Source organism: Pseudophryne corroboree, chromosome 1 (genome assembly GCF_028390025.1).
Source record: "Pseudophryne corroboree isolate aPseCor3 chromosome 1, aPseCor3.hap2, whole genome shotgun sequence".
Lineage (NCBI taxonomy): Eukaryota > Metazoa > Chordata > Amphibia > Anura > Myobatrachidae > Pseudophryne > Pseudophryne corroboree.
In genome coordinates, this window is record NC_086444.1 from 709,157,065 (window position 1) to 709,180,904 (window position 23,840).

At 46.0% G+C, this 23,840-nt stretch overlaps 1 protein-coding gene across 2 annotated transcripts in view; it reads right to left on the minus strand.

The window, feature by feature from the left end:
- YJU2 (YJU2 splicing factor homolog) overlaps positions 1 to 23,840 on the minus strand; it is a 120,298-nt gene that overhangs the window by 39,711 nt on the left and 56,747 nt on the right. For both annotated transcript variants that reach the window (XR_010175790.1, XM_063914913.1), the window contains exons 5-7: positions 18,484 to 18,665; positions 18,264 to 18,381; positions 11,086 to 11,305 (exon numbers count right to left, since the gene is read on the minus strand). Coding sequence is in view for 1 of the 2 variants with exons in the window: in XM_063914913.1 (XP_063770983.1) it covers positions 11,086 to 11,305; positions 18,264 to 18,381; positions 18,484 to 18,665 (520 nt within the window). In the remaining variant the exon portion in view is untranslated. The remainder of the gene's footprint in view (positions 1 to 11,085; positions 11,306 to 18,263; positions 18,382 to 18,483; positions 18,666 to 23,840) is intronic.

Here is a 23,840-nt window from a genome sequence, read left to right on the forward strand (position 1 = left end):
CCTGCTTTTTGTCCCTCCCTGCCGATTGACGAATGCCACAGCCGTGGCATTGTCCGACTGAACCTGAATGGCTCAACCTTGAAGCAGAGGAGATGCTTGGAGTAAAGCATTGTAGATGGCTCCGAGTTCCAGAATGTTTACTGGCAGACTGTCTTCGAGGCTTGACCACCTGCCCTGGAACTGAGCCCCTTGGGTGACAGCTACCCAGACGTGAAGGCTCGCGTTTGTGGTCAAGAGAATCTAATCCTGGATGCCGAAGCTTCTCCCGTCCAAGAGGTTGGAGGGTTGCAAACACCGGGTCTGGGACACAGGGTCGACACCACTTGGTCGACACCCCTTAGGTCGACACCTGAAAAATAGGTCGACACAGACAAAAGGTCGACCTGAACAAGGTCGACATGGAAAAGGGTCGACATGAGTTTTTTTGGTGTAGTTTTCTCCGTAATGTGACCGGGGACCCCAATTAGTGCACCGTGTTCGCTCGCCATGCTTCGGGCAGGTTACCATTCCCAATTGTAGTCCACGTGGATCGTAAAGTATGAAAAGGTAAAAAAAAAAAAATTGAAAAAAGGTGAAAAACTCATGTCGACCTTTTGTCCATGTCGACCTATTTCAGGTGTCGACCTAAGGCGTGTCGACCTATGTGGTGTCGACCTGAAGTCCGGATACCACAACCACCACAGGAGAGAAATTCTGGCCTGCGGTGACAGACGCATGATCTGGTACATCTGCAGATGCGAACATGACCATTTCTTCAGGAGATCCAGTTGAAATGTCCTTGCATGGGATCTGCCAAATGGAATGGCCTCGAAGGAGGCCACCATCTTTCCCAGCAGACATGTGCAAAGATGTACCGAGACCCGGTTTGGACGCAGAACGTCTCGAACCAACTCCTGAAGTGCCATTGCTTTGTCCGCAGGAAGGAAGACCTTATGAGCCACCGTGTCCAGGATCATTCCGAGGAATTGGAGACGTTGGGTCGGTTCGAGGTTGGACTTCTGAAAGTTCAGAATCCAACCATGGCGTGACAACAGGGATGTTGTGCGGCAGATGCTGTCCACTAGAATTTCATCTGATCTCGCTTTTATCAGCAGATCGTCCAGGTAGGGTACAATGTTCACACCCTGAATCCTGAGCTGGAACATAATTTCCGCTATCACTTTGGTGAAGACCCTTGGGGCCATGGAGAGGTCGAAAGGTAACGCCTGGAGCTGGTAGTGGTCCTCCAGCAGAGCAAACTTGATGTAGGCCTGATGAGGCAGCCATATCGGAATATGGAGGTAAGCGTCCTTTATGTCAAGAGAGACCAAGAACTCCCCTTCCTTCAGGTCCGAGATCACTGCGCTCAGAGACTTCATTTTGAACCGGAAAACCCGCAGATATGGGTTTAACGATTTGAGGTTCAAAATGGGCCTCACTGAACCATCCAGTTTTGGCACCACAAAAAGGCTAAAATAGTATCCTTCGCCCCTTTGTTGCAGTGGCACAGGAACAATGACCTGGGTCAGAGCCTATTTCTGAACGGCCTCCTGTAGCGTGAGGTGCAAGTCTTCTGAAGTCTGTAATCCCGATTTGAAAAACCAGTGAGGTGGAGAACTCTTGAACTCCAGTTTGTAGCCCTGAGAGTTCTGGTATTTTACCCAGGCATCCTGGCAGGAGCTGTTCCAAATAGAGCTGAAGAATCTCAGACGAGCTCCCGCCCTGAGATCCCCCAGGAGCGGACGAACACAGTCATGCTGAGGGCTTGGAGGAGACAGAGCCTTGTGCCGCATTTGAAGCACCTCTGGCCTTTCCTTTAAACCGTACAGACCGAAAGGACTGCAGGGAAGACCCGGTGTAAGAATGTCTAGCCGGTGGAGCTGCAGATGAGAGGTATGTGGACTTTCCAGCGGTAGCCATCGAAATCCAAGTGTCTAACTCACCTCCAAACAGCCAATCACATGTGAATGGTAAGGCTTTCACACTCCATTTAGACTCTGCGTCCGCCACCCACTGCCATAACCAAAATGCCCTGCATACGGAAACCGCCATGGTAGAGGTATGATCATTAATAATGCCAATCCCTTTTATTGCCTCACAGAGGAAACTGGCAGATTCCTGAATATATTGAATAACTGTCACCATTTCAGCCAGGGACTTATCCCCAGTGAGGCCCTCTTGAAGGTTACCTGCTCAAATATGTATTGTGTGAGTCACCCAACATCCTGCAATAACAGGCCTTTGAGAGGCCCCTGCTGAAACATAGATTTTAGAGTGGTCTCTATTTTTCGGTCTGCAGGTTCCTTTAAGGATGTAGCCCCTGGAACCAGAAGCAGTGTCTTTTTGGACAGGCGTGATACCGAAGCATCAACATCAGGCGGAGTCTCCAAGAGTTTACGCCCCTTCTGAGCAAAAGGAAAAGCGCCCAGCAACTTCTTGGTCACCTGGAATTTCTTGTAAGGAGTAGCCCATGGCTCCCTAAAAAGATCATCCAATTCCTTTGAATCAAGAAACGTGACCAGTACTTTTTTCTGCAAAGAGAAAAAAATAAGATTTTACTCACCGGTAAATCTATTTCTCGTAGTCCGTAGTGGATGCTGGGGACTCCGTAAGGACCATGGGGAATAGACGGGCTCCGCAGGAGACTGGGCACTCTAAGAAAGAATTAGTACTACTGGTGTGCACTGGCTCCTCCCTCTATGCCCCTCCTCCAGACCTCAGTTAAGGAAACTGTGCCCGGAAGAGCTGACATTACAAGGAAAGGATTTTGGAATCCAGGGTAAGACTCATACCAGCCACACCAATCACACCGTATAACTTGTGATAAACTTACCCAGTCAACAGTATGAACAACAACAGAGCATCAAACAACGGATGCCAACATAACATAACCCTTTATTAAGCAATAACTATATACACGTATTGCAGAAAGTCCGCACTTGGGACGGGCGCCCAGCATCCACTACGGACTACGAGAAATAGATTTACCGGTGAGTAAAATCTTATTTTCTCTAACGTCCTAGTGGATGCTGGGGACTCCGTAAGGACCATGGGGATTATACCAAAGCTCCCAAACGGGCGGGAGAGTGCGGATGACTCTGCAGCACCGAATGGGCAAACACAAGGTCCACCTCAGCCAGGGTATCAAATTTGTAGAACTTAGCAAAGGTGTTTGAACCCGACCAAGTAGCTGCTCGGCAAAGCTGTAATGCCGAGACCCCTCGGGCAGCCGCCCAAGAAGAGCCCACTTTCCTTGTGGAATGGGCTTTCACTGATTTTGGATGCGGCAATCCAGCCGCAGAATGAGCCTGCTGAATCGTGTTACAGATCCAGCGAGCAATAGTTTGCTTTGAAGCAGGAGCACCCAGCTTGTTGGATGCATACAGGATAAACAGCGAGTCAGTTTTCCTGACTCCAGCCGTCCTGGCTACATAAATCTTCAAAGCCCTGGCTACATCAAGCAACTTGGAATCCTCCAAGTCACGAGTAGCCGCAGGCACCACAATAGGTTGGTTCAAATGAAAAGATGACACCACCTTCGGCAGAAATTGCGGACGAGTCCGTAATTCTGCCCTGTCCATATGGAAAACCAGATAGGGGCTTTTACATGACAAAGCCGCCAATTCTGACACACGCCTAGCCGAAGCTAAGGCCAATAGCATGACCACTTTCCACGTGAGATATTTTAACTCCACGGTCTTAAGTGGCTCAAACCAGTGAGATTATAGGAAACTCAACACCACGTTAAGATCCCAAGGTGCCACTGGTGGCACAAAAGGGGACTGAATATGCAGCACTTGCTTAACAAACGTCTGAACCTCAGGAAGTGAAGCCAGTTCCTTTTGAAAGAAAATGGATAGGGCCGAAATCTGGACCTTTATGGACCCCAATTTTAAGCCCATAGTTACTCCTGACTGTAGGAAGTGCAGGAACCGGCCCAGCTGGAATTCCTCTGTAGGGGCGTTCCTGGCCTCACACCAAGCAACATATTTTCACCATATACGGTGATAATGTTTTGCTGTCACATCCTTCCTAGCCTTTATTAGCGTAGGAATAACTTCATCCGGAATGCCTTTTTCCGCTAGGATCCTGCGTTCAACCGCCATGCCGTCAAACGCAGCCGCGGTAAGTCTTGGAACAGACAGGGCCCCTGTTGCAATAGGTCCTGTCTGAGAGGCAGAGGCCATGGGTCCTCTGTGAGCATTTCTTGCAGTTCCGGGTACCAAGTCCTTCTTAGCCAATCCGGGACAATGAGTATTGTTCTCACTCCTCTTTTTCTTACGATTCTCAGCACCTTGGGTATGAGAGGAAGAGGAGCAAACACATAGACCGACTGGAACACCCACGGTGTTACTAGTGCGTCCACAGCTATCGCCTGAGGGTCTCTTGACCTGGCGCAATACCTTTGTAGCTTTTTGTTGAGGCGGGATGCCATCATGTCCACCTGTGGCAGTTCCCATCGATTTGTAATCTGTGTGAAGACTTCTTGATGAAGTCCCCACTCTCCCGGGTGGAGGTCGTGCCTGCTGAGGAAGTCTGCTTCCCAGTTGTCCACTCCCGGAATGAACACTGCTGACAGTGCTTGCACGTGATTCTCCGCCCAACGAAGAATCCTGGTGGCTTCCGCCATCGCCACCCTGCTTCTTGTGCCGCCCTGGCGGTTTACATGAGCCACTGCAGTGATGTTGTCTGACTGAATCAGCACCGGTTGGTTGCGAAGCAGAGGCTCCGCTTGACTCAGGGCGTTGTATATGGCCCTTAGTTCCAGGATATTGATGTGCAGACAAGCCTGCTGACTTGACCACAGCCCCTGGAAGTTTCTTCCCTGAGTGACTGCCCCCCATCCGCGGAGGCTTGCATCCGTGGTCACCAGGACCCAGTCCTGTATGCCGAACCTGCGGCCCTCGAGAAGGTGAGCACTCTGCAGCCACCACAGAAGAGACACCCTGGCCCTGGGGGATAGGGTGATCAGCCGATGCATCTGAAGATGCGATCCGGACCACTTGTCCAACAGATCCAACTGAAAGGTCCTCGCATGGAACCTGCCGAAGGGAATGGCTTCGTATGACGCCACCATCTTTCCCAGGACTTGCGTGCAGTGATGCACCGACACCTGTTTTGGTTTTAAGAGGTCTCTGACCAGAGTCACGAGCTCCTGAGCCTTCTCCGCCGGGAGAAACACCTTCTTCTGGTCCGTGTCCAGTATCATGCCCAGGAAGGGCAGACGAGTCGTAGGGAACAGCTGCGACTTTGGAATATTCAAAATCCAGCCGTGCTGTTGCAACACTTCCTGAGAGTGTGCTACGCTGATCAGCAACTGCTCTCTGGACCTCGCCTTTATGAGGAGATCGTCCAAGTATGGGATAACTGTGACACCTTGCTTTCGAAGGAGCACCATCATTTCCGCCATTACCTTGGTAAATATTCTCGGTGCCGTGGAGAGACCAAACGGCAACGTCTGGAATTGGTAATGACAGTCCTGTACCACAAATCTGAGGTACTCCTGATGAGGTGGATAAATGGGGACATGCAGGTAAGCATCCTTTATGTCCAGAGACACCATAAAATCCCCCTCTTCCAGGCTTGCAATGACCGCTCTGAGCGATTCCATCTTGAACTTGAACCTTTGCAGGTAAATGTTCAGGGATTTTAAATTCAATATGGGTCTGACCGAACCGTCCGGTTTCGTAACCACAAACTATGTGGAATAGTAACCCCTTCCCTGTTGAGGGAGGGGAACCTGTACCACCCCCTGCTGGAGATATAATTTGTGAATTGCCGCTAACACTACTTCCCTTTCTATGGGGGAAGCAGGCAGGGCTGATTTCAGGTCACGGTGAGGGGGCATCACTTCGAATTCCAGCTTGTATCCCTGAGACACAATCTGTATAGCCCAGGGATCCACCTGTGAGCGAACCCACTGGTGGCTGAATTTTCGGAGACGCGCCCCCACCGCTCCCGGCTCCACCTGTGGAGCCCCAGCGTCATGCGGTGGATTTAGTGGAAGCCGGGGAGGACTTCTGTTCCTGGGAACTAGCTGTATGGTGTAGCTTCTTTCCTCTACCCCTGCCTCTAGCAAGAAAGGATGCACCTCTGACTTTCTTGCCTTTTTGTGATCGAAAGGACTGCATTTGGTAATACGGTGCTTTCTTAGGCTGTGAGGGAATATAGGGCAAAAAATTTGACTACCCAGCTGTAGCTGTGGAAACTAGGTCCGAGAGACCGTCCCCAAACAATTCCTCACCCTTATAGGGTAAAACCTCCATGTGCTTTTTAGAGTCGGCATCACCTGTCCATTGCCGAGTCCACAGGACCCTTCTGGCAGAAATCGACATTGCATTTATTCTAGAGCCCAGTAGGCAAATGTCCCTCTGGGCATCCCTCATATATAGGACAGCGTCTTTTATATGCCCCAGGGTCAGTAAAATAGTATCCTTGTTCAAGGTATCCAGTTCCTCAGACAGAGTATCTGTCCATGCTGCTACAGCACTACACATCCAGGCCGACGCAATTGCCGACCGCAGTATGGTACCTGAATGTGTATAAACAGACTTCAGGATACCTTCCTGCTTCCTATCCGCAGGATCCTTTAGGGAGGCCGTATCCTGTGACGGCAGGGCCACCTTCTTAGATAAGCGTGTCAGAGCTTTGTCTACCCTAGGGGAGGATTTCCAGCGCATCCTGTCCGTTGGCGGGAAGGGGTACGCCATAAGTAACCTTTTGGAAATCAGCACTTTCCTATCAGGAGAATCCCAAGATTTTTCACATAACTCATTTAACTCATGTGAAGGGGGAAAAGTCACCTCTTGCTTTTTCTCCCCAAACATATAAACCCTCTTGTCAGGAACAGGGTTTACCTCTGATATGTGCAATACATCCTTCATAGCTACAATCATGTAGCGGATGGCTTTAGCCATTTTAGGCTGCAATTTTGCATCATCGCCATCGACACTGGAGTCAGAATCCGTGTCAATATCTGTGTCAACAATATGGGATAGTGGGCGCTTCTGAGACCCTGACGGCCTCTGCGCTGTAGGATCAGGCATGGGCTGAGACCCCGACTGTCCCAAGGCTTCAGCTTTATCCAACCTTTTATGCAAGGAGTTTACATTATCATTTAACACCTTCCAAATATCCATCCAATCAGGTGTCGGCGCCGTCGGCGGGGACACCTCATTCATCTGCACCTGCTCTGCCTCCACATAGCCCTCCTCGTCAAACATGTCGACACAAGCGTACCGACACACCACACACACAGGGGATGCTCTATATGAGGACAGGACCCCCACAAGGCCTTTTGGAGAGACAGAAAGAGAGTATGCCAGCACACACCCCAGCGCTATATGACCCAGGAATCACACAGTAACTTAGTGTTTACCCCGTAGCTGCTGTATATATGATTATTGCGCTAAATTTATGTGCCCCCCCTCTCTTTTTACCCTCTTTCTACCGTGAGTCTGCAGGGGAGAGCCTGGGGAGCTTCCTCTCAGCGGAGCTGTGGAGAGAAAATGGCGCTGGTGAGTGCTGAGGAAGAAGCCCCGCCCCCTCAGCGGCGGGCTTCTGTCCCGCGATTTGGTGTAAAAAATGGCGGGGGGCTCATGCATATATACAGTGCCCAGCTGTATATATGCTGCTTTTGCCAGGAGGTACTCAATTGCTGCCCAGGGCGTCTCCCCCCCCCCCCCCCCCCCTGCGCTCTGCACCCTAGTGACCGGAGTGTGTGGGTTAGTGTGGGCGCAATGGCGCACAGCTGCAGTGCTGTGCGCTACCTCATGTGAAGACAGGAGTCTTCTGCCGCCGATTTTTACGTCTTCTTGCTTCACCCGCCGGCTTCTGTCTTCTGGCTCTGCCAGGGGGAGGGCGGCGCGGCCCTGGGAACGGACGACCAAGGTTAAGTTCCTGTGCTCGAACCCTCTGGAGCTAATGGTGTCCAGTAGCCTAAGAAGCGCAACCTAGCCGCAGTTAGTAGGTTTGCTTCTCTCCCCTCAGTCCCACGTAGCAGAGAGTCTGTTGCCAGCAGAAGCTCTCTGAAAATAAAAAACCTAACTAAAATACTTTCTTAATAGCAAGCTCAGGAGAGCTCACTAAAATGCACCCAGCTCCTTCCGGGCACAGATTCTAACTGAGGTCTGGAGGAGGGGCATAGAGGGAGGAGCCAGTGCACACCAGTAGTACTAATTCTTTCTTAGAGTGCCCAGTCTCCTGCGGAGCCCGTCTATTCCCCATGGTCCTTACAGAGTCCCCAGCATCCACTAGGACGTTAGAGAAAAAAGACCGCTGCACATCTGTCTCAGACCCAGGGATATGTAGGACATCCCTTATAGCAATGATAAGTGTCTCTACACCCTGTGCAGCAGAGGATTCATCCATCTCAGTATTCGATTCCAACACCCTCTTCCACTTCTGGCACCTCCTCCTCGGATTCCGAGAGGATGTCATGTAACCCCCTCTATTGGGGTAATGTATGTGATATTAGGGGGAACACGTCTGCTTCTGCCCTATCTTTAGTCAGAGCAGCCATATAGTGTTGTAACTGCTGCCTTTTCTGTCTAGCAGTAGTTATTTCTTTGGACATGTCAGCCATCGTAGTTTTAATAGAACTCAGCCAAGCTGGCTCCTGCAAATCACCCCCTGAAGCCCCACTGTCTTGTAAAGGCTGACTGCATTGCTCACACATGAGAGAATCTGCAGGGGAGGGAGAAAACCTGGTGAGACTAACATTACACACAGCTTTCTTTACCATGCTGACAAGTAACATCAAACACCCACAAACATACACAGAGACACAGGTACAAGCAAGTTTGCCCAGCCTAGTATGTGTGGAGAGACTCAGAGAGCAGGAACCAGCACACAGCCTAAAACTAAATGCAGAAGATAGATGCAAGGCAATTTGTAATATAGTGCGAGCCTAATATAAGGGTCCCACAGCGGGCTCTCGCCCTCGCCATGCTTTAGTCCACGTGGATCGTAAAGTATGAAGGTTCAAAAATGTCAAAAACTCATGTCAACCTTTGCCATGTCGACCTAATGCATGTCGACCAACAGTGGTAAGTGCTGTCGACCCAAAGACCGGATACCGGGCTGAATGAAGGGGCCCCGGTACATAACTTCCAGGGTGGTAGGGGTGCTAAATACGCAGGGGAGGGGTGGATAGTGGAGTGGGATTAATATTCATCATTTTCCGGTGGGAGGACAGCTGGCTTGACTGCAGATATTTCCAGTTCCTGGAAATAGATTTCTTACCTTACAATGGGATAAAAATTAGAGAGTCCCACCTTTCAGGAGGTACTGGGGACTTGGGGATCAGTGTTTAGGAGCCAAAGCAATCTACCGACGAATATATAAAGCTGCATACCAGGCATATGGAACTGGAGCAGGGACCAGCTGCTGGAAGGCTAATATCTCTGGTTCTAGGCATAGTATAGACAAGCTACCAGTGTCTACCAAAGTAGATAGTCCCATCTTTAGGGGTATACCCTCAGAAAATCTCATGAGATATCTGGCTAGGAAGAGCAATTAACAGGCTTGGATGGGGATTACTGTTTGAAGTTGGATATCTCCGTTCCCCAGGGCCGATTTTCAAAAATCTGATACCCCTGGAAAAAGGGGACCCTCAGCTATCAGCCTAGGGCCCTTATACTCCTGGGCCCTTGGACAACTGCCCAATGAGCTTATTTGAAAGGACAGCCCTGGCTGGAAGATTGTAGAGGTGAGAAAACTTGCATAGCAATTACCAATGGGTGCAGGATTAACCTTTACATTTTTTGAGCTGTGGTTTATTGCATATGGTAACAAGTTTATCAACCCCTTTATTAGTTACCTATTTTAACTCAATGAACCTTGGACTAAGGAGTCTCCCAAAATCATTCTAAGCATCAATTGTTTGCCTCCCCCGCGGCTCAAGATATGCCAACCCCATTTTTCTCTAGTTGTGGAATTCCGTACATATAAATATAATCTTGAACTCAAAAAGTAAAAAAAAATGTTCTTTTTTTTTTAGAATTGGCTCTAGTTTCTGAGATAATCATGAAATCAAGTCCATATTAAACGTCACAACTTTGGCCGGTGAATAATCATGTGGACTCTCATGAATGGTGTATCATCATCTGGGTGCTTCTGGCTAGTATATTAGAATATAGGCACTTCTGGATGGTGATCAGATGGGCACTGCTGAGTATTTAGCACATGGTCACTTCAGAAAAATAAATTGCGTACTTTGCTTGGTAGTGTTATTACATGGACACTTCTATATGCTCTCAAATGCTAGAACAATATACACCAATGCAGGTACATGAGCATCTGTTTTTGTTACTGTACATTGCTGAAGTACAGAAAATAAAAATTGAAAGTGTGTTTATTACTGTTGGTTCTGTTCAACACTAAAGGGGGGGTGAAGTGCATAATATTTATAATCAACAAAGTGAAAGAACAGGAATGTCTTTATAATATTTATAGCCTGTCCAGCAACTGTCTATGCAAAATTCAACAGACAGCATGGCATAGGGAGGAAATAGCAAAATACATAGTAAAATAAAAACAAAAAACATAACAAATTTTGTTTGATTTGGACACTATCTGGGAGGTATACAATTATCCGCAGTCATTGACGGTGGTTAATTGTATTGCCAAGGGCTAGCCAATTAGCCCCGATGCCGGCACTTATCAGGCATTATGGTTTGCATGCCATAATTCTTGAAAAGCCGCCACCGAATCCATGATAACATATGGAATCAGGAACTTATCCCGAATCCCGTGTGTTATCGTGCAATTGGGGATCCATTTTCAGATGATGAAACTGGATTCTAATTGGATACCGCGTTAATGACAAACTGTCATACATCGCAAGATCAGGCCGTTTTTATTGGTCAAAAACAGACAAAGGTTAATAGGATACCCCCTAAAGTATACTTGAATTATTTAGATGATATATTTAAAAGTAACACAGGGATGTGATAAGTTTACATTGAGATTTACAGTCATCAGGAATACAAATACTTATGAACAATGTTCCCAAATCTGTAGAATAAAACAGTGTCCCAATTATACAAAAGTAAAAGTAACCTGACATTGTTATAAAACAAGTCAGCGTGCAGTTGGGATTGGTACCTGTGCTTTGCAATATTGTTTCACATTGGTCCGCTGTATCTGTAACATGAGTAGCAGCCTTTTCTGCATCTGTATTATTGGTAGGAGTCACAGTATGTGTGCCAGTTACTGCAACCTTCTGCTGCTTTCTTACAAGGCCTGAAAGTAGCTGACGACGGTTAGGTTTCTGGTTATTGCTCTCGGGTAATTCACCACAATGCTTCTTCTTGGTGTTCGAGATCTGTGGATGAAAACACTATTGAGACACGTAATTTCTTCATGTGAATGCACAATACACTGCAAATGCCAAGCTGTCATTAAAGTTGAATAAAAAATGTAAAGTAGGCTCAAAGTTAAAATATGGGACATCTGTAAGGATATTGAGTACATATTGTTCACCTACCTGAGCAGCAAGAAAACCATAAAAAGGTCGTTTTTGTACTTAGGAGCTAAATTACCCTCCCCTTACCCACACACACAAAATAATAAAAAAAAAAGTTTAGTTCACAAGTATATTTGAACACATTTAGGACATTCTGAAGTTGCGGAATTCAAAAATGAATTTTTACAATTTTTCGAATTGGCTCTGGTTTTTAAGATAATAATAAATAGGTTACTTAGCCATAAAGTGTGCATATGGGAAACTATTGGAACATTCTAGAACACGCAAATATTCTAGGTGTTCACTTATATTCAGAGGGGGAATAGTCTAGTATGATCATAGAATGATCAGCCACTGTCAGTTGGCAGCTAAGGGGTTCTGCTGGAGAAAACAGGTGTTATTGAAGAAGAATGGAATTATTTTTATGATGTCCTTTACAGGGCTGTTCAAATGAAAGTATTCCTACTTAGAGCACTCTGCAACACTATGGCTCGTAATGAAGCTATCCATTTATTTAAAAAGTTATTACAGAAGTTACTTTGTAACCAGGTCGCGTTGTGAAGATGCAAATCACTTGAACAGCGCTGCAGTTCTTTAATATGTCCTCTATTTTGATCAACCACAGTTAACATTGGAATTACTGCATTTTGTATAGCAGATAGTAATGTGTCATGTGGAATAAACAGCACATAATGTCTACTGCTGCCTTTCAAATCTGACAGGGTATGACAATGTTCCTGAAACACCTAGTTTAAAAAAAAAAAATACCACACCAAAGGTCGCATGGGTTCAGGTTCGGTGATTGGGACTTCCAAGATGTCTGAAAAAAGGGGTGGATGTCCCATTTTCAGTAAAATGTTGCCTAACAAACTGATGTGTTCTTCAAGTGATTTGTATCACCATCTAGTGACAACGAACCATAGAACTCGCTCCAGGGTACCCTGAGTAGGGATACTTTCATTTTAACAGTCATGTATATTAATAACGTTAACACTGGCGATAACTTCTATTGGAGGAGCCAATTTACCAAGCAATCCTGTAACACAATGCCATCCTGAGGTGTTATTTCCAGAGCAGTAGCATTAAAAAATATTCATAGATTGAAATTGAATATAAAATGTCTTAGAAATGTATATTCACTTATAGTAAAACTGGTTATGTAATGGAGCTTTCTTTTGCAAATGTTGACACTGTGTCTTATGAATTTAGTTTTTTTAAATATATATTTTATTGGTGTTTACATTCTTTTATATTGAGCTGTATTGTACAAACTGAAGATGGCACTTTGGGGGTAATTCTGAGTTGATCGCAGCAGGAATTTTGTTAGCAGTTGGGCAAAACCATGTGCACTGCAGGGGGGGCAGATATAACATTTGCAGAGAGAGTTAGATTTGGGTGGGTTATTTTGTTTCTGTGCAGGGTAAATACTGGCTGCTTTATTTTTACACTGCAATTTAGATTGCAGATTGAACACACCACACCCAAATCTAACTCTCTCTGCACATGTTATATCTGCCTCCCCTGCAGTGCACATGGTTTTGCCCAACTGCTAACAAAGTTCCTGCTGCGATCAACTCAGAATAACCCCCATATACACTGCAGGGGGGGCATATATAACATGTGCAGAGAGAGTAGATTTGGGTGGGGGGGTGTTCAATCTGCAATCTATATTGCAGTGTAAAAATAAAGCAGCCAGTATTTACCCTGCACAGAAACAAAATAACCCACCCAAATCTAACTCTTTCTGCAAATGTTATATCTGCCTCCCCTGCGGTACACATGGTTTTGCCCAACTGCTAACAAAGTTCCTGCTGCGATCAACTCAGAATTACCACCTTTATTCCCATTGAAAAAGTGTATCCCTATTATTAGGCAAGCATATATGAAACAGTAATAAGGATAATTTGAGTTAATTCACTATGGTTTCCTTTAGTTAGAATAAAGCAATTTGAATTAAAGTTTAACCAATCATATAGAACAACTTTTTTCTTCATATATTATGTCTACATTCGGTCAATGTTTTTTTAAATCTAAAAATCAATTCTTCACAATGTTATGTGCACGTTTTGAGCATGGATAAACCTCTGAATATAGTTATAAATATGAATTCAATGAATTATATGGTTGGGTGGTGTGTTTTTAATGTAAATTCTCTGTTAACCCTACTCTATTGTACAATGTAATTCTGAGTTGATCGCAGCAGGATTTTTGTTAGCAGTTGGGCAAAACCATGTGCACTGCAGGGGAGGCAGATATAACATGTGCAGAGAGAGTTAGATTTGGGTGGGTTATTTTGTTTCTGTGCAGGGTAAATACTGGCTGCTTTATTTTTACACTGCAATTTAGAGTGCAGATTGAACACACCAACCCCAATCTAACTCTCTCTGCACATGTTATATCTGCCCCCCCCTGCAGTACACATGGTTTTGCCCAACTGCTAACAAAAATCCTGCTGCGATCAACTCAGAATTACCCCCAATATTCCCCAATTCCCTTGCTTAATCCTTCTATCTCCGGCAGGGTCCACAGGTTATCCACAGGATAACAATGGGATATGATGGAGCGACAGCGGATTGGCACCAAACGATCACAAGCTTTCAGCCCTCCCAGGATGCAATGGGCCCATCCATATATCCTCGCCCACTGGCTCAGGCAAATCAGTTTTTTGTTTGATGCGGCAGGAGCCAGACCATGGTCACAGGGCTGCTGTTTTTGGCAGCCCTAAGCTTTCTTAATTTATTTTTATAGTCTTACTATGTTTTCTGAGTGATCTTTCCTAACAGCGTCTTACACGCATATGGGAAAGAGTCGGAAGCCAAATGGGTCGTACCGGCCCATTCTCGATCTCAAAATGTTAAACAAATACATTTGGGTACCACGGTTCCACATGGAGAAGTTACGCTCCATAGTTTTGGCCATGGAACCAGGGGATTACATGGTATCTCTGGATATACAGGATGCTTACCTGCATGTTCCTATAGCATTGTCTCATCCGTGTTACCTCAGGTTTGCCATCCTCCAGCAACATTTTCAGTTCCAGGCATTATCCTTTGGGTTAGCCACAGCCCCCAGAGTATTTACCAAGATTATGGTGGTTATGGTAGCTTATCTCCGCAAGCAGGAGATAAGAATTTTGCCACACCTCGACGTTCTGTTAATCCTGGGAAAATCCCAGGAACTGCTCTTGAGCCATCTCCAACAGACAATAACTTGTCTACAGAAGCACGGATGGCTCATAAATTGGACAAAGTCATCTCTGATTTCGTCACAACGGATGATTCACTTGGGGGCTGTATTGGATTCAGGTCTGCAGAAAATATTTTTACCTTGGAACAAGATGTCCAAGGTGCAATTAATGACTCAGGAGTTGTTACACAGTCAAGCAATATCAATTCACGCAGCAATGCGAGTGATGGGTTTGATGGTGTCAACATTCGACATGGTGGAGTATGCTCAATTCCACTCAAGACCTCTGCAGCGTCTGATTCTGGCCAGATGGAATGGAATACATCAGACAATAAAGAAACAGACGATGGTACTTACAGTAAAGGTAAAAAAGTCATTAGCCTGGTGGCTGCAGATATCCCATCTAGACAAAGGGAGACCCGTTTCTATATCAGATTGGGAGATCCTGACAACAGATGCCAGTCTTCAGGGCTGGGGAGCAGTGTCCGGGAAATTATGGTTCCAGGGACAGTGGACCACAGAAGAAAGTTGCAAGGAAAACCAGTCCAGATCCGATCGGACAATGTAACGGCAGTAGTGTACCTCAACCATCAGGGAGGAACTCGCAGCCAAAAAGCAATGAAGAAGGTAAGTCTCATACTAAAGTGGGCAGAACTCCATCTTCCAACATTGTCCGCAGTGTTCGTTCCAACAGTCCTAAACTGGGAAGCGGACTTTCTCAGTCGACACACCATTCAAGCAAGCGAATGGGCTCTACACCCGGAGGTCTTCCAGACTCTAGTAGACAAGTGGGGTTTGCCAGAGACAGATCTCATGGCATCCCATCTGAACAACAAAGTACCCGTATATGGGTCAAGAACAAAGCATCCCAGAGCGATCTTTGTGGACGCTTTGTCAGTGAAATGGGACTTTCATCTGGCTTATCTGTTTCCTCCATTCACCCTGTTACCCAGGGTGGTGAGAAAAATAAAGCAAGCAAAGGGTGCCGTGATTCTAATAGCTTCGGCTTGGCCCAGAAGGCATTGGCACATAGATCTGCAGAGGATGTCGATGGAAACGCCAATTCTGCTCCCTCAACGTCCAGATCTACTGATGCAGGGTCCGTGTTATCACAGGCATCCGGATCGACTGTCTTTGACGGCGTGGCTGTTGAAACCTCTATCCTGAAGTCAAGAGGATTCTCACAACAGGTAATTCAAACTATGCTCAGAGCAGGGAAACCCTCCTCAGCTCGCATTTATCACCGAATATGGCAAGCCTATATTCATTGGTGCAGTGAAAAAAGTATGGACCCAAAATCTTTTAGAGTATCCAGGGTCTTAGATTTCCTTCAGGCAGGAATGGATAAGGGACTGAAGGTGGCTTCCTTGAGAGTACAAGTATCAGCATTTACTGTATGGTTTCAAAAGAAAATTGCAAATTTACAGGATGTGCATACTTTTTTTCCAGGGAATGCTGCGCATTCAACCGCCTTTTGTTCCTCCTGCAGTGCCTTGGGATTTAAGTCTGGTTCTCAAAGCCCTTCAAGGTGCTCCATTTGAACCACTCGATAAAGTGGATCTTAAATGGTTCACAGCTAAAGTTCTCTTTCTACTGACTATGGCATCAGCTAGAAGAGTATCAGATTTAGGAGCGCTGTCATGTAAATCTCCTTTTCTGATTTTTTATCCAGAAAAAGCAGTTCTGAGAACTAGGTCTGGTTATCTTCCTAAGGTGGTATCTAAATTCCACCTTAATGAAGAAATTGTAGTCCCGGCTTTTCAGGTATCGGGACCTTCTACGGGAGAAGCGTCACTGGACGTAGTCCGAGCATTAAGAATCTACGTGGATCGTACCAGTGCCATCAGAAAGACAGATTCTCTCTTCATTCTCTACAGATTTCACAAGAGGGGATGGCCTGCTACTAAGCAGACGCTAGCAAGATGGCTTCGGATGACGATTTCAGAAGCATACTCTCGAGCTGATCTCCCTGTTCCGGCTAATGTCTCTGCTCACTCTACTCGTAAGGTAGGTCCTTCATGGGCAGCACAACATGGTGCTTCAGCAGAACAGATATGTAAGGCAGCCACATGGTCTTCCATGAACACATTCATTAGACATTATGCCTTGGATACTTTTGCCTCTCATGACGCTGAATTCGGGGGTAAAGTTCTCCTGTCTAATCAGGAGCGTCCCCACCACTAAAATTTGCTTTGGGAAATCCTATTGTTATCCTGTGGATAACCTGTGGACCCTGCCGGAGAAATATAAGTTATGGTAAGAACTTACCGTTGATAACGGTATTTCTCCTATGTCCACAGGTTTCCACAGGGATCCCACCCTGACGCACCTGATTTGAGGATCTTTATACTCACTAAACTCTTCCCTCTTGCATGGAAGGGTGTGCATGTGTGTTCTTCTCGCCTGAATAGGGTTCTACATAATGCTCCTGCCTAAATGCTTTGGAATCCAATTGATTTGCCTGAGCCAGTGGGCGGGGATATATGGACGGGCCCCGTTGCATCCTGGGAGGACTGAAAGCTTGTGATCGTTTAGTGCCAATCCGCTGTCGCTCCATCATATCCCATTGTTTTCCTGTGGAAACCTGTGGACATAGGAGAAATACCGTTATCAATGGTAAGTTCTTACCATAACGTATATTTCTTCACTGCTCTTGCCTTTCCTTTACCTTCTAATGCAATACTCTTACCCTCCTTCTCCCTCTTTCACCTTGCTGTCTGTCATTCATTTTGAAACTAGGTTACCCCTAACTCCCTCCATTCCAGATGGGTGCTTGATGAGAGATGTGTGGTATCACCTCCACATTCTGTGCTGTTGCTTTTTCTCTTCCCCTTCAATTTTAACAGGTGGGTCAGTGGAGGATCTTTGAAATGGTTCTATGTTATAAGTTACACGAGTTTTGTCAGCCTTGCGTCACTGATTAATCTCAGTATTAATCCTAGTGAAGCTCTTTAGGAACAGTAATATTATAGTGACTGCAGTCTGCAGCTGCGTAAAATGTGATTCTTTTGTGCAGTGAATCAATAACTACTGTAGTGAATCAATAACTGCTATTGGGTAAATCGTTTAAAAGAGGAGACTCCCAACTTTCAAGCAAGGAAGCCTTAACATGTGTTTGGGTTATTATGAGATGATGTGGCAGACGTAGTTCTCGCCCCCATCTATCGAAAACATATGTTATCTGTAGTGCTGGTTAATGTTGTCAGATCGTCAAATGCAGGGCCATTCATGGAAGCCAAGGTGGGTGGGATCTTCCCCATCCCTGAATGCCATGATTTTTCTGCAGTGTTGGGGTTATTGTCCGATGATCACATGGATTACCAGACAATAGTTTGTATGGGAAAATGTAGTTTGAAAGATAAAACTTTATTTCAAACCAGGGTGTCTTCATTTCTCTAGGCTCCAGAATTAAGTGTGATAGTGGTGTGTGTGCCCAATGTAGTGAAACGACTACATTGATAAAATGTGAAAACTGGTTGGCCATGTATAAACAACAAATTCTCAATTAAAAAAACATTTGTGTCCTATGTTATGCTTGCCCACAAAACATGAAATGTTAAAATAAAACTAGCACATATTAGCCAAAATATACAAGTTAGGATCAAGTATCAAGAAATGAAGAATGAATCACCTCAGTTAGGATTTCAGTTGGGTTGATGTTTGCCAGTTGTGTAGGTGTAGCCGAGGTAAACTCTTCATCAGAGTCAGAGTCTACAACTAGTATCCTCCTTTTTTCAGCCAGCATTGCCCTAAAATTATGAGTGTAGCATAACACAGTCTTGTATATTAAAGTGCCCAAAAGACAAAAAAGATATACAATCTGTATTATTGTCTTTCATTAAAACAAATACCTCATCTCTTTCTCATCTTCATCTTCCTGTCTCCTCTTGATTTCTTCTTCTGTCTCTTTGTAACGACCCAACATGGACTCAAAGTCAACACTGGCCTGACGTTGGTTCAGCTCAATCAGTTCCTGCATATTCTCCAGTACGTCCATCTCCATTTTGGAGTCCTTTGTTCTATTTTCTAGAACCTATCACATAATAAACTATAGTTAGACTTTGATAAAATAAATCTCACAAGATCAGATTCTTTTCAGAAGATCATGAAAAAAAGATGATAATTAAGTGAATATTACACTCTATAAAAATCTAAATTATATACAAACAATAAAGAGTAATCCAATCACTCATATTAATAGTTGCAAATTCCATAGGGTTTGTGTAATATTCAGAATAGTTTTTTATTTTTAGCACAGATCCACCCCCCCCCCATTTTATTTTTGAAAAACAGAAATAATTGCAATTCCAAATGGCTGATCATAGTCCAGGAAATTCCATCATGTATTACAAAGGTCTTTACAAAAGGAATGTTTCATGTGGCATATTAGGGAGAGATAACTATTGTGGTCATGGCAGACCCACGGTAATGCTTGACACCTGTCCTTCACAGCAAAGGGTACAACGTATTATATGTGTGTGTATGTATGTGTGATAAAAAGCTCTGGTATGGTTGTATACGGGGGATATGTTTGACACAGGTTTCTGTCCTATGCGTTTTAAAACCCCAGGAAAAAGGAGTGTTTCTGCAAGGTACATTGGTTCCACAGGAAAACATTGGGGTGTAGAGTGCCTTTTGATCCAGAGGCACCAACAGGCTAAAGCTTTAGGCTGTCCCAGGATGCATTGGGGCCAACTCTATAAACCCCGCCTCCAGGCACTGGAGCTCAGTTTCGTTAACCAGTCAAATGCAGGAGCAGGCAAGAGAGAACGCAGATGTAAGTCACACAGAACCACATTCTCACGACAGGAGAAGATACCAGCGGCTAATGCCATACAAACCCATAGAAGCGAGGTTCGTCAGGGTGGGCGCCCTGTGGAACCAATGTACCTCGCTGAAGGAGTGTTAACCATGGTAAGTCTACCATAACACTCCTTTTATGCAGCAGGATACATTGGTTTACACAGGAAAACATCGGGGATGTCCTAAAGCAGTTTCTCAAGGGAGGGGACGTGCCTTAGCGGGTATGAGAAGTATCAAAGGCATAGAACCTAAGAAACGTGTTCACTGAGGACCACGTAGCCGCCTTGCACAATTGTTCTGCGGACGCGCCACGGCGGGCCGATCAAGAACAGGACCTTGGCCGTAAGCCATTTCAGGTCCACTGACTCAAGAGGTTCAATTGGAGACTCTTGCAGGGCATTCAGGACTAAGGCCAGATCCCATGAAGCCACCAGAGGGATATAGGGAGGCTGAATCCGAAGGACACCCTGAGTGAAAGTATGAACGTCAGGAATACACACAATTTTACTCTGAAACCATACCGACAAAGCAGATATGTGAACCTTGTGGGTAGCCAGACGAAGACCTAGGTAAAAGGCCTTGTTGCAGAAAAGCCGGATTCTGGACATTCTGAATCAATAAACATCATAATTCTTATTAGCACACCAGGTGAAGTAAGAATTCCAGACCCTGTAATAAATCCAGGCAGATGCCGGTTTGTGGGCTTTCAACATAGTCTGGATAACTGCCTCAGAAAATCCTTTGGCCCTCAGGAGTGATGCTTCAAGAGCCACACCGTCAAAGCCAGTCTGGCCTGGTCTGGGTAAAGACAAAGGTCCTGTACGAGAAGTTGCAGGTGCTGAGGAAGTAGAAGTGGTCTCTCTGTCGATAGACAATGCAGGTCTGAGAACCAATGCCTTCGAGGCCACGCTGGAGCGACTAGATGTGGTATTCCTCCTTATTTGAATTTCTGCAGTACCCTGGGCAGGAGTGACACTGGAGGGAACATGTAGGGCAGCCGAAAGTTACATGGAACCGCCAGTGCGTTCACAAACGCTGCTTGAGGATCCCTTGTCCTTGATCTGAAGACCGGTACCTTGTGATTGTGTCGAGACGTCATGAGGTCTACGTCTGGTAGGCCCCATCTGTCCATAAGGAGTGGAAAGACTTCTGGATGAAGACTCCACTCTCCGGCGTGCACGTCCTGGCGACGGAGGAAGTCCGATTCCCAGTTTAGGACACCCGGAATGAACACTGCCGATATGGCTGGCCAAAGGCGTTCCGCCCAACAAAGGATTTTTGACCCTTCCACCATTGCCATGTGGCTTTGAGTGCCGCCTTGATGGTTTATGTATGCCACCATGGTAGCATTGTCTGACCGTACTTGAACAAGCCTGTTCTGTACCAGAGGCAGGGCAAGAGATAATGCATTGAACACCGCCCTCAACTTCAGAATGTTTATTGGGAGGAGTGATTCCTCCTTGATCCAGCAATCCTGAAATGAGTGTTGCTCCAACACCGCTCCCCATCCCCTCAGACTAGCATCTGTTGTCAGCAGGATTCAGTCGGGGATCCAGAAGGGACGGCCCCTATTTAATCGCTAGTCCTGTAGTCACCAGGTCAGCGACAGACGAACCTCCGGAGTTAAAGCGATCATCTGAGATCTGATCCGTTGAGGCTGGCCGTCCTATTTGGAAAGGATTAACCTCTGTAGTGGGGGTGAATGAAATTGAGCGTACTCTACCATGTCGAATGCCGACCCCATCAGTCCAAGTACTTGCCTCGCCGAGTATATTGACACTCTGGGGCGACAAAGGAAGCATATTATCCTGTCCTGAAGCCTCAGGACCTTTTCTGAAGACAGAAACAGTCGTTGATTGTGTGTGTCCAGAAGTACTCCCAGGTGCACCATGCTCAGAGCTGGGACCAGCGAGGACTTCTTACAATTGATAAACCACCTGAGGGCTTGCAGGAAGTTTACCGTCAGTTGCAGATGACTGAGGAGGGCATCGTGGGAATTTGCAAGAGTCAGCAGGTCGTCCAGATATACGACAGGACTCTGATCCCCTAGCGACGGAGATAGGCCGTCATAACGGCCATGACCTTGGTAAAGATCCAAAGAGCCGTGGCCAGTCCAAATCATAGAGCCTGGAAATGATAATGTAGGTCGCTAATAGCAAACCACAGAAACTGCTGGTGAGACACGGCAATAGGTATATGCAGGCATGCATCCTGTATATCCAGGGTTACCATATAGTCTTCGGGTTCCATAGCCAGTACAACTGAGTGCAGTGTTTCCATACAAAACCTGGACACTCTCAGAAACTTGTTCAGGGAATTGAGGTTGAGTATAGGCTGGAATGACCCATTTGGTTTCAGGACTAGAAACAGGGTCGAGTAATAACCTCTGCCTCTCTGGGACTGAGATACCGGCACAACCACTCCTGTACTCAGGAGAGAACGGACAATTGTTTGCAAAGCTTGCACCTTTAACGGATCCGAAGGTAGAACCGTGGTGCAAAACTGGGGACGTCTCTTGAAAGAGACAGCGTACCAGTGACAGACAACTTCCAGCACCCATGCGTCTTTAACCAGACCTGGGTGAACTGTAGAAGTCGGCCTCCCACCCTGGGATCCCCCATGGGGAGGTGCACCCTATCATGCAGTAGACTTGTCTTGTTTAGAAGCAGGCTGATGGGCTGCTCAGGACTGTTTGGCTTTTGGCTTGTGGTTTTGAGAGCACAAGACTGTTTCGAGTATGCCTGACCTTTTGCTTTCCCTTGAAGCCGAAATGAACGAAAAGTGGTATCTTTTGCCTTCTTGCAGAAGGATTGGTATTTGGGAGAAAAGAAGTCTTAGCAGCTGCTAACTCAGACACAATTGTATTAAAGGTCTTCCTCAAACAAATTGTCCCCAGTAAAGGGGTGTACCTCCAAGGTCTTTTTGGAGTCTAGGTCCACTTTCCATGACCTCAACCACAGAATACGGCGAGCCAATACAGACGTAGTCGATACCTTGGCCGCCAACACACCTGCCTCAGAGGACGCCTCCTGAATGTAATAGCCCGCCTATGGTAATGTGAGACAGGTATTGTCTGGCATTGTCAGAAATATCTGGTAATGTGAGACAGGTACTGTCTGGCATTGTCAGAAATATCCTCGGGCAGCTCTTACGCTAATGCCTGAACCCATGCTTCAAAACCTTTAGCAGCCCAGGAGGCAGCTATAGTGGGCCTATGCACAGCTCCTGTAAGGGAGTATATAGATTTCAGGCATCCCTCCACACGCTTATCTGTCGGTTCCTTCAGTGAGGTGACAGTGGTGACAGGCAGAGTGGACGACACCACAAGGCGGGTGACGTGAGAATCCACTGGCGGTAAATTTTCCCACTTGCTACATAACTCTGTAGGGAGAGGATAGCTAGCCAAGGCCCGTTTAGGCAAAGGGAATTTCTTCCCTGGAGTAGACCAGGGTTCCTGTCTGATGTCCACTAAATGGTCAGAGTGGGGCAACAGAGTTTTAACCACCTTCTCTCGTTTAAACATATCTCTTTTCTTTGCCACAGTAGTGGAATCCTCATCATCAGAGATTTGTAGGATTTGTTTAATAGCAACCACTAAGGCAGGGACATCAATCTGCAAGGGAGACTCTTCATCAGTAACACCAGATTCAGTGTGACAGGACCCTATGCTCCCCCTCCTCTTCAGATGAAACATCAGAGAGGTATGTGGACTGTGAGGAGGAGTAGCCCGCTTAGATGACCCAGAGGCACGGGAGTGACCTGGGGTAGCTTTCTGTCTAACCAGGGACTGATTTATTTGCTGCAGTTGGTTAGACAAATTTTCCGCCCAAGGCGGATTAACCATAGCGACAATATGTGGCTGTAGTGGCACAGGTGGTCCCATAGAGGGCGTAAAGCGTTCTACCAGAGTACCCAGTAGGTTAGTGATCGCAGCCCAGGGTAGCTCCTGAGTAGACCCAGGAGCTGCGGACAGACTAGGAGGTGTATGACACATAGTACATAGACCGTCATACAAAACGTCCCCTTCTGGTAAATCCCTGGCTACCTGAGGAAAATGCCTGATTAAACCGGCATTGAAACGTTGTCTTTTTCACACTGCCTGTCTGAGAGACTTATTGGTATAGTCACCAACAGTGCCGCGTCTGCGGTCTGTGTATATTATCTACCACGGAGGCACCCGGTATTGAGTTTGCTACAAGGAGAGCCGGATCACATGTAATATATATATATATATATATATATATATATATATATATATATATATATATATATATATATATATATATATTGGAAAGAGCAAATAAGATCAAAGCGACCATAGGTAGTAAAATACTTTAAGAGACTAAAAAAATTCTTATAAAACAATGAGGGGTTTATTTACAACGAACGTTTGAGACAATTGAAC